Source organism: Somniosus microcephalus, chromosome 17 (assembly GCF_052327205.1).
Source record: "Somniosus microcephalus isolate GS21.2 chromosome 17, FLI_Smic_1.0, whole genome shotgun sequence".
NCBI classification, from domain to species: Eukaryota; Metazoa; Chordata; class Chondrichthyes; order Squaliformes; family Somniosidae; genus Somniosus; species Somniosus microcephalus.
In genome coordinates this window covers 62120110-62133526 of record NC_141003.1, presented here as the reverse complement: position 1 = coordinate 62133526, position 13417 = coordinate 62120110, and the positions used below count along the sequence as shown (strand labels likewise).

Here is a 13417-nt window from a genome sequence, read left to right as displayed (position 1 = left end):
CAGTGGATGTTTCTGCTCTCCACCTGTAGAGCTTTGGAAAGACCGTTTGATATAAAAGTTGCGGCCAGTGGCGTTATTTAACAGACGCTGCCCAACAATGGAGAAGCAGACAAAGTCCCTGTTGATACTGAACCTCATCACTTATTGTTCCCCAATAGCTGCCGGTACCTGATGAAGAAGACCCTCTCCTGGGAGAGTGCATTCTGATGGGTGGGGCCCCCTGAGCTGGATCTCCCCCTCCCCGAACTGGATCTCCCCCACCCCTGAGCTGGATCTCCCCCTCCCCGAACTGGATCTCCCCCACCCCTGAGCTGGATTTCCCCCTTCCCTCAGATGGATCTCCCCCTCCCCCGAACTGGATCTCCCCCCTCCCCCGAGCTGGATCTCTCCCCCCCCCCTCAGCAGGATCTACCCCGCCCTGGCTGGATCTCTCCCGCCACCCCCCCCCCCCGCTCCCTCAGATGGATCTCCCCCCCACCCCCCGCGATCTCCCCCGAGCTGGATCTCTTCCCCCCCCCCGCTCCCTCAGCAGGATCTACCCCGCCCGGGCTGGATCTCGTCCCCTTTAAGGACCCTCCTCCGCCGGTCCGGGTGGGTCGCACTCCAGTCCGGGTTTTGCAGCAGCTCCGGGTCCGAATGCGGGATCGGACCGAGACTGAACGGAGAGCGGCCGATACTCCGCGCTCGGGACCCCGGCACCGAGAGCCGCTCACCGCGGCACAGAGCGCTCTGCTCCGGCTCACTTCAGACTAAAGTCCCGGTCCCATAGAACACCCGGAGCCCGGCTATAGGGAGCCGCTCGGAGCCAGTGCGCTCCCGTTCTCCTCTCTGACTCCTTCCCTCTCCCGCTAACACCTTCCCTCTCTCCATCCCTTGCTAATTCCTTCCCTCTCTCCTTCCAACCCCCTCTAACCCCTTCCCTCCATCACTCTCTAAATTCTTCCCTCCCTCTCTAAATTCTTCCCTCCCTCCATCCATCCCCCTCTAACTCTTTCCCCCTTGTCCCTTGCTCCCCCTCTGCCTTCCCTCTCCCTCCCTCCCTCTCACTCTATTTCCCTTTCCCCCTCCCGCTCTCCCTTCCCACCCTATTTCCACCCACCCTTCTCCTCTCTCTCTCCCTTCTCTCCCTCCCCTCCCTACTTACCCTCCCTCCCCTCCCTCTTCCCCTCTCTCCCTCTTCCCCTCTCTCCCCTCCCTCTTCTCCTCTCTCCCTCCCCTCCCTCTTTCTCCCTACTTTCTCTCCTTCCCTCTTTCCCTCTCTCTCTCCTCCCTTCCATTCTCTCTCTCTCCTCCCCCTTCCTGTCTCTCCCCTTCCACCCTATCTCCCTCCCCGTTCTCGGTCCTTCCCTCTCTCCCCTGCCTCCCTATTTCTCCTTAACTCTCACTCTTCCTCCTCTCTCACACTCACTACCTCCTCTCTCTCTCTCACTCACTACCTCCCTCTTTCCCTCCAGCTGTGTAGTGTTTGGACGCCCTTTGACCCTGTGAAGAGGCTAGGGTCAGTCAGGAGTCTTCACTCTCGGCATCACTTGTGTTTCCCTGGCTGTCTGCAGGATGTGTTGCTGGTTGCCACTGTGTGTCGTGGTACAGGCACCTCTGCTGTGGTGGACACTGGTCGGAATGACCTCGGCCCAGATCTCCCAGCCATACTTCCACCAGGAGAATGGTAAGTGCATCTTAATGAACAGGAATCTGTCGCTGAATCCTTCACCTCAGGGTCTGAGCACTGATGAAGGACTCTATCCTTGTGTTATCTGTTTCTTTCTTGCTATCTCTCTCTCTGTCTGTCCCTCTTTATCTCTTCCTGTGTCTCTGTCCCTCTTTCTCTTTTTCTCTCTTTCTCATTCTTAATGTGTCTCTCTCCGTGTCTCTGTCCCTCTCTCTTTCTCTCTGTCTCTCTTTTTGCCTCTGTCTCGGTGTCAATGTCCCTCTTTCTGTCTCTTTCATTCTCTTTCTCTTTCATTCTCCTGTCTCTCTCTTTCATTCTCTTTCTCTTTCATTTTCTTTCACTTTCTTTCTCTCGTTCACGCTCTTTCTCTGTATTTATCTCTCCCTCTCTGACCTGCTGTGTATTTGCAACATTTTCTGTTAAATTCTGAGCACTAATCTCCAAGTTTACAATTTCGACGGCTCGGCCTCTCATGCACTTTGAACAGAGTCTGCGACCAGATTTCAGTGATGGTTCTGTTGAATTTATTCTCTGAGGGAGGTGTGAATAACTTTGGTCAGTGACCCCCTCCCCCAGTTGGACTCAGTCCGTATCCAGTAGCCTGTTGTTCAGTATCGCCTGCAGAATCCTCAGAGGTATTTTCAGATTGGATATTTTTCAGAGTTTCCCCACCTCTCCTGAAGGCGCGGACTCTGGCTGTCTCTGTCTCTCTCTCTCTTTGTGTGCCTCTCGTATCTCTGTCTCTCTCCCTCTAGATCTCTTTCCACAAGTCCAAGGTGCTTCCCACTCTACCCGCTCTCCTGGACAAGACAATGAAAGAATCTTCTTTTGCTGAGCAATGTCTGTAACTCTTGACTGATACACATTCCGGCCTCTTCTATTTACTTTCTGTCTCCGATACTTGTCTCTTTGTGTTTAACTTGTTCTCTCTGCCTTTCACTGCCTCCGTTCTTTTATTCAAACAAATTGTAATCAGGGACTGAAAGATTAGTGGCACAAACTTCAGCCTGCGGGTGAAAAATAAACTAAAGTGGGAGTACGGGACCTCTCCGACAGATGCAATGTGGGACTGGTTCATTCTGCAAGTTTCAGTAGTGTGAGGGTGGGAGAGCTGAGAATTCATCCTGTGTCCAGTTGAACTATGGATAAGAGCGACCCCTCGATTCTAGGTTATTCCTTAGTCAGTACAGTACTGGTGGGCACAGGTCTGTCACTGTATAACACTGGGGTACAGTACTAGTGGGTATGGGTCTGTCACTGTATAACACTGGGGTACAGTACTGGTGGGCACAGGTCTGTCAGTACCACTGGGGTACAGTACTGGTGGGCACAGGTCTGTCACTGTATAACACTGGGGTACAGTGCTGGTGGGTATGGGTCTGTCACTGCATAACACTGGGGTACAGTACTGGTGGGTACAGTACTGGTGGGTACGGGTCTCTCACTGTATAACACTAGGGCACAAGTCTGTCACTGTATAACAGTGGGGTACAGTACTGGTGGGTACAGGTCTGTCACTGTATAACAGTGGGGTACAGTACAGGTGGGCACAGGTCTGTCACTGTATAACACGGGTACAGTACTGGTGGGCACAGGTCTGTCACTGTATAACACTGGGGTACAGTACTGGTGGGTACAGGTCTGTCGCTGTATAACACTGGGGTACAGTACTGGTGGGTACAGGTCTGTCACTACAACTGGGGTACAGTACAGGTGGGTATGGGTCTGTCACTGCATAACACTGGGGTACAGTACTGGTGGGTATGGGTCTGTCACTGTATAACACGGGTACAGTACTGGTGGGTACAGTACTGGTGGGTACGGGTCTCTCACTGTATAACACTGGGGTACAGTACTGGTGGGCACAAGTCCGTCGCTGTATAACACTGGGGTACAGTACTAGTGGGTGTGGGTCTGTCACTGTATAACACTGGGGTACAGCACTGGTGGGTACAGGTCTGTCACTATAACACTGGGGTACAGTACTGGTGGGCACAGGTCTGTCACTGTATAACACTGGGGTACAGTACTAGTGGGTATGGGTCTGTCACTGTATAACACGGGTACAGTACTGGTGGGTACAGGTCTGTCACTATAACACGGGTACAGTACTGGTGGGCACAGTATTGGTGGGTACGGGTCTCTCACTGTATAACACTAGGGCACAAGTCTGTCACTGTATAACAGTGGGGTACAGTACTGGTGGGTACAGGTCTGTCACTGTATAACAGTGGGGTACAGTACAGGTGGCCACAGGTCTGTCACTGTATAACACTGGGGTACAGTACTGGTGGGCACAGGTCTGTCACTGTATAACACTGGGGTACAGTACAAGTGGGTACAGGTCTGTCACTGTATAACAGTGGGGTACAGTACAGGTGGGTACAGGTCTGTCACTGTATAACACTGGGGTACAGTACTGGTGGGCACAGGTCTGTTACTGTATAACACGGGTACAGTACAAGTGGGTATGGGTCTGTCACTGTATAACACTGGGGTACAGTACTGTTGGGTACAGGTCTGTCACTGTATAACACTGGGGTACAGTACTGGTGGGCACAGGTCTGTCACTGTATAACACGGGTACAGTACTGGTGGGTACAGGTCTGTCACTATAACAGTGGGGTACAGTACTGGTGGGTACACGTCTGTCACTGTATAACAGTGGGGTACAGTACAGGTGGCCATAGGTCTGTCACTGTATAACACTGGGGTACAGTACTGGTGGGCACAGGTCTGTCACTGTATAACACTGGGGTACAGTACTGGTGGGTACAGGTCTGTCACTATAACTGGGATACAGTACTGGTGGGTACACGTTTGTCACTGTATAACAGTGGGGTACAGTACAGGTGGGTATGGGTCTGTCACTGCATAACACTGGGGTACAGTACTGGTGGGTACAGTACTGGTGGGTACGGGTCTCTCACTGTATAACACTAGGGCACAAGTCTGTCACTGTATAACAGTGGGGTACAGTACTGGTGGGTACAGGTCTGTCACTGTATAACAGTGGGGCACAGTACAGGTGGGCACAGGTCTGTCACTGTATAACACTGGGGTACAGTACTGGTGGGCACAGGTCTGTCACTGTATAACACTGGGGTACAGTACTGGTGGGTACAGGTCTGTCACTATAACTGGGGTACAGTACAGGTGGGTATGGGTCTGTCACTGCATAACACTGGGGTACAGTACTGGTGGGTATGGGTCTGTCACTGTATAACACGGGTACAGTACTGGTGGGTACAGTACTGGTGGGTACGGGTCTCTCACTGTATAACACTGGGGTACAGTACTGGTGGGCACAAGTCCGTCGCTGTATAACACTGGGGTACAGTACTAGTGGGTGTGGGTCTGTCACTGTATAACACTGGGGTACAGCACTGGTGGGTACAGGTCTGTCACTATAACACTGGGGTACAGTACTGGTGGGCACAGGTCTGTCACTGTATAACACTGGGGTACAGTACTGGTGGGCACAGGTCTGTCACTGTATAACACGGGTACAGTACTGGTGGGTACAGGTCTGTCACTATAACAGTGGGGTACAGTACTGGTGGGTACACGTCTGTCACTGTATAACAGTGGGGTACAGTACAGGTGGCCACAGGTCTGTCACTATATAACACTGGGGTACAGTACTGGTGGGCACAGGTCTGTCACTATAACTGGGATACAGTACTGGTGGGTACACGTCTGTCACTGTATAACAGTGGGGTACAGTACAGGTGGGTATGGGTCTGTCACTGCATAACAGTGGGGTACAGCACTGGTGGGTATGGGTCTGTCACTGCATAACACTGGGGTACAGTACTGGTGGGTACAGTACTGGTGGGTACGGGTCTCTCACTGTATAACACTAGGGCACAAGTCTGTCACTGTATAACAGTGGGGTACAGTACTGGTGGGCACAGGTCCGTCGCTGTATAACACTGGGGTACAGTACTAGTGGGTATGGGTCTGTCACTGTATAACACTGGGGTACAGCACTGGTGGGTACAGGTCTGTCACTATAACACTGGGGTACAGTACTGGTGGGCACAGGTCTGTCACTGTATAACACTGGGGTACAGTACTAGTGGGTATGGGTCTGTCACTGTATAACACTGGGGTACAGTACTGGTGGGTATGGGTCTGTCACTGTATAACACTAGGGCACAGGTCTGTCACTGTATAACACGGGTACAGTACTGGTGGGTATTGGTCTGTTGCTGTATAACACTGGGGTACAGTACTGTCACTGTATAACACTGGGGTACAGTACTGGTGGGTACAGGACTGTCACTGGAAAACACTGGGGTACACTACCACTGGAGTACAGGTCTGTCACTACCACTGGAGTACAGGTCTGTCACTACCACTGGGGTACAGTACTGGTGGGTACAGGTCTGTCGCTGTATAACACTGGGTACAATACTGGTGGATACAGGTCTGTCACTGTATAACACTGGGGTACAGTACTAGTGGGTACAGGTCTGTCACTACCACTGGAGTACAGGTCTGTCACTACCACTGGGGTACAGTACTGGTGGGTACAGGTCTGTCGCTGTATAACACTAGTGTACAATACTGGTGGATACAGGTCTGTCGCTGTATAACACTGGGGTACAGTACTGGTGGGTACATGTCTATCATTGTGTAACACTGGGGTACAGTACTGGTGGGTACAGGTCTGTCGCTGTATAACACTAGGGTACAATACTGGTGGGTACAGGTCTGTCGCTGTATAACACTAGGGTACAGTACTGGTGGGTACAGGTCTGTCGCTGTATAACACTGGGGTGCAGTACTGGTGGGTACAGGTCTGTCACTGTATAACACTGGGGTACAGTACTGGTGGGTACATGCCTATCATTGTGTAACACTGGGGTACAGTACTGGTGGGTACAGGTCTATCGCTGTATAACACTGGGGTACAGTACTGGTGGATACAGGTCTGTCGCTGTATAACACCGGGGTATAGTGCTGGTGGGTACAGGTCTGTCGCTGTAAAACATTAGCGTACAATACTGGTGGATATAGGTTCGTCGCTGTATAACACTGGGGTACAGTACTGGTGGGTACAGATCTGTTGCTGTATAACACTGGGGTACCGTACTGGTGGGTACAGGTTTGTCGCTGTATAACACTGGGGTACAGTACTGGTGGGTACAGGTCTGTCACTGGAAAACACTGGGGTACAGTACTGGTGAGTACAGGTCTGTCAGTACCACTGGGATACAGTACTGGTGGGTACAGGTCTGTTGCTGTATAACACTAGGGTACAATACTGGTGGGTACAGGTCCGTCGCTGTATAACACTGGGGTACAATACTGATGGGTGCAGGTCTGTCACTGGAAAACACTAGGCTACAGTACTGGTGGTACAGGTCTGTCACTACCACTGGGGTACAGTACTGGTGGGTGCAGGTCTGTCACTGGAAAACACTGGGGTACAGTACTGGTGAGTACAGGTCTGTCAGTACCACTGGGATACAGTACTGGTGGGTAATGGTTTGTCGCTCTATAACACTGGGGTACAGTACTGGTGGGTACAGGTCTGTTGCTGTATAACAATTGGGTACAGTACTGTTGGGTACAGGTCTGTCGCTCTATAACACTGGGGTACAGTACTGTTGGGTACAGGTCTGTCGCTGTATAACACTGGGGTACAGTACTGGTGGGAACAGGTCTGTCGCTGTATAAAACTAGCGTACGATACTGGTGGATTCAGGTCTGTCGCTGTAGAACACTAGGGTACAGTACTGCTGGGTGCAGGTCTGTCACTGGAAAACACTAGGCTATAGTACTGGTGATACATGTCTGTCACTACCATTGGGGTACAGTACTGGTGGGTGCAGGTCTGTCACTGGAAAACACTGGGGTACAGTACTGGTGGGTACAGGTCTGTCAGTACCACTGGGGTACAGTACTGGTGGGTTCAGGTCTGTTGCTGTATAACACTGGGGTACAGTACCGGTGGGCACAGATCTGTCACTACCACTGGGGTACAGTACTGGTGGGTTCAGGTCTGTTGCTGTATAACACAGGGGTACAGTACTGGTGGGTGCAGGTCTGTCACTGGAAAACACTAGGCTATAGTACTAGTTGTACAGGTCTGTCACTGCCATTGGGGTACAGTACTGGTGGGTTCAGGTCTGTTGCTGTATAACACTGGGGTACAGTACTGGTGGGTTCAGGTCTGTTGCTGTATAACACTGGGGTACAGTACTGGTGGTCTTGCTCAGGCCAACATCCCCAGCATCGAAGCTCTGACCATGCTCAATCAGCTCCAATGGACGGGTCACATTGTCCACATGCCCGATAAGAGACACCCAAAACAAGCGCTCCACTCGGAGCTCCGGCACGGCAAGAGAGCCCCAGGTGGGCAGAGGAAACGCTTCAAGGACACCCTCAAAGCCTCCTTGAAAAAGTGCAACATCCCCACCGACCCCTGGGAATCCCTGGCCCAAGACCGCACAAAGTGGAGGAGAAGCATCCGGGAAGGCGCCGAACACCTCGAGTCTCTTCGCCGGGAGCAAGCGGAAGCCAAGCGCAAGAAGCGCAAGGAGCATACGTCAACCCAGGCACCCCACCCACCCGCCCCTACAACCACCGTCTGCCCCACCTATGACAAGAGACTGTAGGTCCCGCATTGGACTAATCAGCCACCTGCGAGCTCATTTTTAATGTGGAAGCAAGTCATCCTCAGTTCCGAGGGACTGCCTAAGAAGAAGAAGACAGTACTGGTGTGTACAGGTCTGTCAGTACCACTGGGATACAGTACTGGTGGGTAATGGTTTGTCGCTCTATAACACTGGGGTACAGTACTGGTGGGTACAGGTCTGTTGCTGTATAACAATTGGGTACAGTACTGTTGGGTACAGGTCTGTCGCTCTATAACACTGGGGTACAGTACTGTTGGGTACAGGTCTGTCGCTGTATAACACTGGGGTACAGTACTGGTGGGAACAGGTCTGTCGCTGTATAAAACTAGCGTACGATACTGGTGGATTCAGGTCTGTCGCTGTAGAACACTAGGGTACAGTACTGCTGGGTGCAGGTCTGTCACTGGAAAACACTAGGCTATAGTACTGGTGATACATGTCTGTCACTACCATTGGGGTACAGTACTGGTGGGTGCAGGTCTGTCACTGGAAAACACTGGGGTACAGTACTGGTGGGTACAGGTCTGTCAGTACCACTGGGGTACAGTACTGGTGGGTACAGGTCTGTCAGTACCACTGGGGTACAGTACTGGTGGGTACAGGTCTGTCGCTGTATATCACTAGGGTACAATACTGGCGGATACAGGTCTGTCGCTGAATAACACAGGGGTACAGTACTGGTGGGTGCAGGTCTGTCACTGGAAAACACTAGGCTATAGTACTAGTTGTACAGGTCTGTCACTGCCATTGGGGTACAGTACTGGTGGGTACAGGTCTGTTGCTGTATAACACTGGGGTACAGTACCGGTGGGCACAGATCTGTCACTACCACTGGGGTACAGTACTGGTGGGTTCAGGTCTGTTGCTGTATAACACTGGGGTACAGTACCGGTGGGCACAGATCTGTCACTACCACTGGGGTACAGTACTGGTGGGTTCAGGTCTGTTGCTGTATAACACAGGGGTACAGTACTGGTGGGTGCAGGTCTGTCACTGGAAAACACTAGGCTATAGTACTAGTTGTACAGGTCTGTCACTGCCATTGGGGTACAGTACTGGTGGGTTCAGGTCTGTTGCTGTATAACACTGGGGTACAGTACTGGTGGGTTCAGGTCTGTTGCTGTATAACACTGGGGTACAGTACTGGTGGTCTTGCTCAGGCCAACATCCCCAGCATCGAAGCTCTGACCATGCTCAATCAGCTCCAATGGACGGGTCACATTGTCCACATGCCCGATAAGAGACACCCAAAACAAGCGCTCCACTCGGAGCTCCGGCACGGCAAGAGAGCCCCAGGTGGGCAGAGGAAACGCTTCAAGGACACCCTCAAAGCCTCCTTGAAAAAGTGCAACATCCCCACCGACCCCTGGGAATCCCTGGCCCAAGACCGCACAAAGTGGAGGAGAAGCATCCGGGAAGGCGCCGAACACCTCGAGTCTCTTCGCCGGGAGCAAGCGGAAGCCAAGCGCAAGAAGCGCAAGGAGCATACGTCAACCCAGGCACCCCACCCACCCGCCCCTACAACCACCGTCTGCCCCACCTATGACAAGAGACTGTAGGTCCCGCATTGGACTAATCAGCCACCTGCGAGCTCATTTTTAATGTGGAAGCAAGTCATCCTCAGTTCCGAGGGACTGCCTAAGAAGAAGAAGACAGTACTGGTGTGTACAGGTCTGTCAGTACCACTGGGGTACAGTACTGGTGGGTTCAGGTCTGTCACTGTATAACACTGGGGTACAGTACTGGTGGGTACAGGTCTGTCAGTACCACTGGGGTACAGTACTGGTGGGTACAGGTCTGTCAGTACCACTGGGGTACAGTACTGGTGGGTACAGGTCTGTCAGTACCACTGGGGTAGAGTACTGGTGGGTTCAGGTCTGTCACTGTATAACACTGGGGTACAGTACTGGTGGATACAGGTCTGTCGCTGTATAACACTGGGGTACAGTACTGGTGGGTTCAGGTCTGTCACTGTATAACACTGGGGTACAGTACTGGTGAGTACAGGTCTGTCAGTACCACTGGGGTACAGTACTGGTGGGTACAGGTCTGTCGCTGTATAACACTAGGGTACAATACTGGTGGATACAGGTCTGTCGCTGTATAACACTGGGTACAGTACAAGTGGGTGCAGGTCTGTCACTGGAAAACACTAGGCTATAGTACTGGTGGTACAGGTCTGTCACTGCCATTGGGGTACAGTACTGGTGGGTACAGGTTTGTTGCTGTATAACACTGGGGTACAGTACTGGTGGGTACAGGTCTGTCACTGTATAACACTAGGGAACAATACTGGTGGTACAGGTCTGTCGCTGTATAACACTGGGGTACAGTGCTGGTGGGTACAGGTCTGTCGCTGTATAACACTGGGGTACAGTACTGGTGGGTTCAGGTCTGTCACTGTATAACACTAGGGAACAATACTGGTGGTACAGGTCTGTCGCTGTATAACACTGGGGTACAGTGCTGGTGGTACAGGTCTGTCGCTGTATAACACTGGGGTACAGTAGGTGTTCGTTGTTTTGAAATGACTGTCAGCGCTCTGCAAGTCTCCATCCTATTCTCTCAGTCGCTCGGTATTTAAGAAAGGACGGAGAGAGAAAACGAGGAACTTACAGACCTGTTAGCCTCACATCAGTAGTTGGGAAAATGCTGGAATCTGTTATAAAGGATACAATAACTGGGCACTTAGAAACTAATAGTAAGATTAGGCAGCGTCAACATGGATTTATGAAAGGGAAATCCTGTTTGACAAACCTATTGGAGCTCTTTGAGGATGTAACTAGTGGAGTAGACAAAGGGGAACCGGTAGATGTGGTGTATCTGGATTTTCAGAAGGCCTTCGATAAGGTCCCACACAAGAGGTTGGTGAACAAAATTAGGGTAATATACTAGCATGGATTGAGAATTGGTTAACAGACAGAAAACAAAGAGTAGGGATAAACGGGTCTTTTTCAGGATGGCAGGCTGTGACTAGTGGGGTTCCGCAAGGATCGGTGCTTGGGCCCCAGCTATTCACAATCTATATCAATGTGTAGGGGGTTTCTCTTGCTCGTTCTGGTCTCCTGCCAGGCTTTGTGCAATAATTACCCTTGAGTGGTTCGACCCACTCTCCCCTACGGTTCTAGACCTTGGACTTAGATGCAGAGAACTGTAGTGCAGAGAAAGGACTCAATAGACCAGGTTGAATAGCACGAAATGGATGCTTTTATTTTTAAACAGTTTGAAGCATTACAAAATACATGTCATAGGCACAGATTAAAGTAACTACAATCATGCACAAATTTATGAACTTGACTCTATGGAAATGGGGAACACACGGCACGTCGTAAAAGGGGAAACACATTACGATTTAACCTTACTCCCTCCCCTAAATACCTAAACTAAGTTTCGATTTGAGGAACTCGGGATCATGCTCACCACTGTCAGAATCGCAAAAAGGGGTTCGCAATCTTTTAGCACAGCTTTCCGTCGTCACGTGGATTTGGAAACTTCTGGCGCAGCTTGTTTTTCTCTCTCTCTCTCTCTCTCTCGAGGCGGCGGGGTAGACACAGCCTCGATGAGCGCTCGTCAAGGTTGAGATCCACTAGGTCTGTTGTGGATTTGGGTTCATGGAACAGAACAACACCTCGATGGGATGTTGAGGCACGGAAGTGTCAGGCCCGGAATGTCCTTTCTCTCCGGCCTGGATCGTCGGTTTTCCTGAGGGTGTCTTCTTCTTCGGCCTGGGTCGTCGATGATCTCCCGACAACGGTACCCGGGCCACCCTCGTCGTCTTCTTGTCGCGGCCGAGCCTTGTCTGGCTGAACACCGATCGTGTCCCGAAATCGAAGTGCTGCCTTGCACTGAAAAGTCCGTCCGAAGCGTCCTCGAAAAGAAGAAACGTCTTGGTCGAATTCCGAAGAAGTGAAACGTGAACTTGATCCTGGATCTGTGTAACCGTAACCGCCACTTTGATGGACTTTCAATCCATAGTTATACCCTTTTGGGACAGTCTTATCTCCTGCCAAATCATAGTCCTGTCTTTGTATTAATTTTGGCGGGCAGAAATCTCTGCAGGGGCGCTTTGTCTTGTAACAGGAGCCGGTGATAACTTAACTGGCCTTCCTGGCCGATAATGTCTTTTAATGTCTTTTACATTGTCACCGTGACTCGGTTCGCATATTGATCGGTCTGGAGATTTCCCTTGATGGCTGTTAAACGGTTTCTCCTTTGTACATTAAATGGGTATAAGTGTTCATGCATTGTCCGCCCATATCTTGATGGGCCCCATCCTGTTTGCCTGAAACCGTCCTGTACTTAGAATCCATTGAATATGTATGCTGTTTCCCTGAGTTTCGGTTTCCCGATACTGGCTTTTGGGGGCTTACTGTTTTCAATCCACAAGCCTGTCTGGCTTGCAGTAACAGAAATCAAATGGTCCAGAAACTGATCACGAGGCCCGGCGGCCATTTTGTATGCCCTTTGGTTTTTCTGTGCAAGCTTACTTTGGTCAATAAACTGTCTTATTTTATCCTGTTTTCTTGCGTGATTATTGCTGAAAATTTCGAATCTTACAAATGATTTGGATGAGGGGACTAAATGTAACATTTCCAAATTTGCTGATGATACAAAGCTAGGTGGCAGTGTCAGTTGTGAAGAGGATGTGAAGAGGCTTCAAGGGGATCTCGACAGGCTCAGTGAGTGGGTGAGAACATGGCAGATGGAATATAATGTGGATAAATGTGAAGTTATCCACTTTGGTAGAAAAAACAGAAAGGCAGAGTATTTCCTAAATGATGAAAGATTGGGGAATGCAGATGTTCAAAGGGACCTGGGTGTCCTTGTACATGAGTCACTGAAAGTGAATGTGCAGGTGCAGCAAGTGAATGTGCAGCAAGCCATTAGGAAGGCAAATGGTATGCTGGCCTTCATTACAAGAGGATTTGAGTACAGGAGTAAAGAAGTCTTACTCCAATTACATAGGGCCTTGGTGAGACCACATCTGGAGTACTGTGTACAATTTTGGTCTCCTTACCATAGAGGGAGTGCAACGAAGGTTCACGAGATTGATTCCTGGGATGGCGGGACTGTCATATGAGAAGAGATTGAGTAAACT

The 13417-nt window shown here is 50.8% G+C and overlaps 1 protein-coding gene across 2 annotated transcripts in view; it reads left to right on the top strand.

Moving 5' to 3' along the window:
- Positions 1-1152: 1152 nt before the first annotated feature.
- The window catches only part of kcp (kielin cysteine rich BMP regulator), a 209490-nt gene continuing 197225 nt past the window's right edge, over positions 1153-13417 (top strand). For both annotated transcript variants that reach the window (XM_086010530.1, XM_086010531.1), the window contains exon 1: positions 1153-1666. In XM_086010530.1, coding sequence (XP_085866656.1) covers positions 1555-1666 — 112 coding nt within the window. In that variant the 5' untranslated portion in view covers positions 1153-1554. The remainder of the gene's footprint in view (positions 1667-13417) is intronic.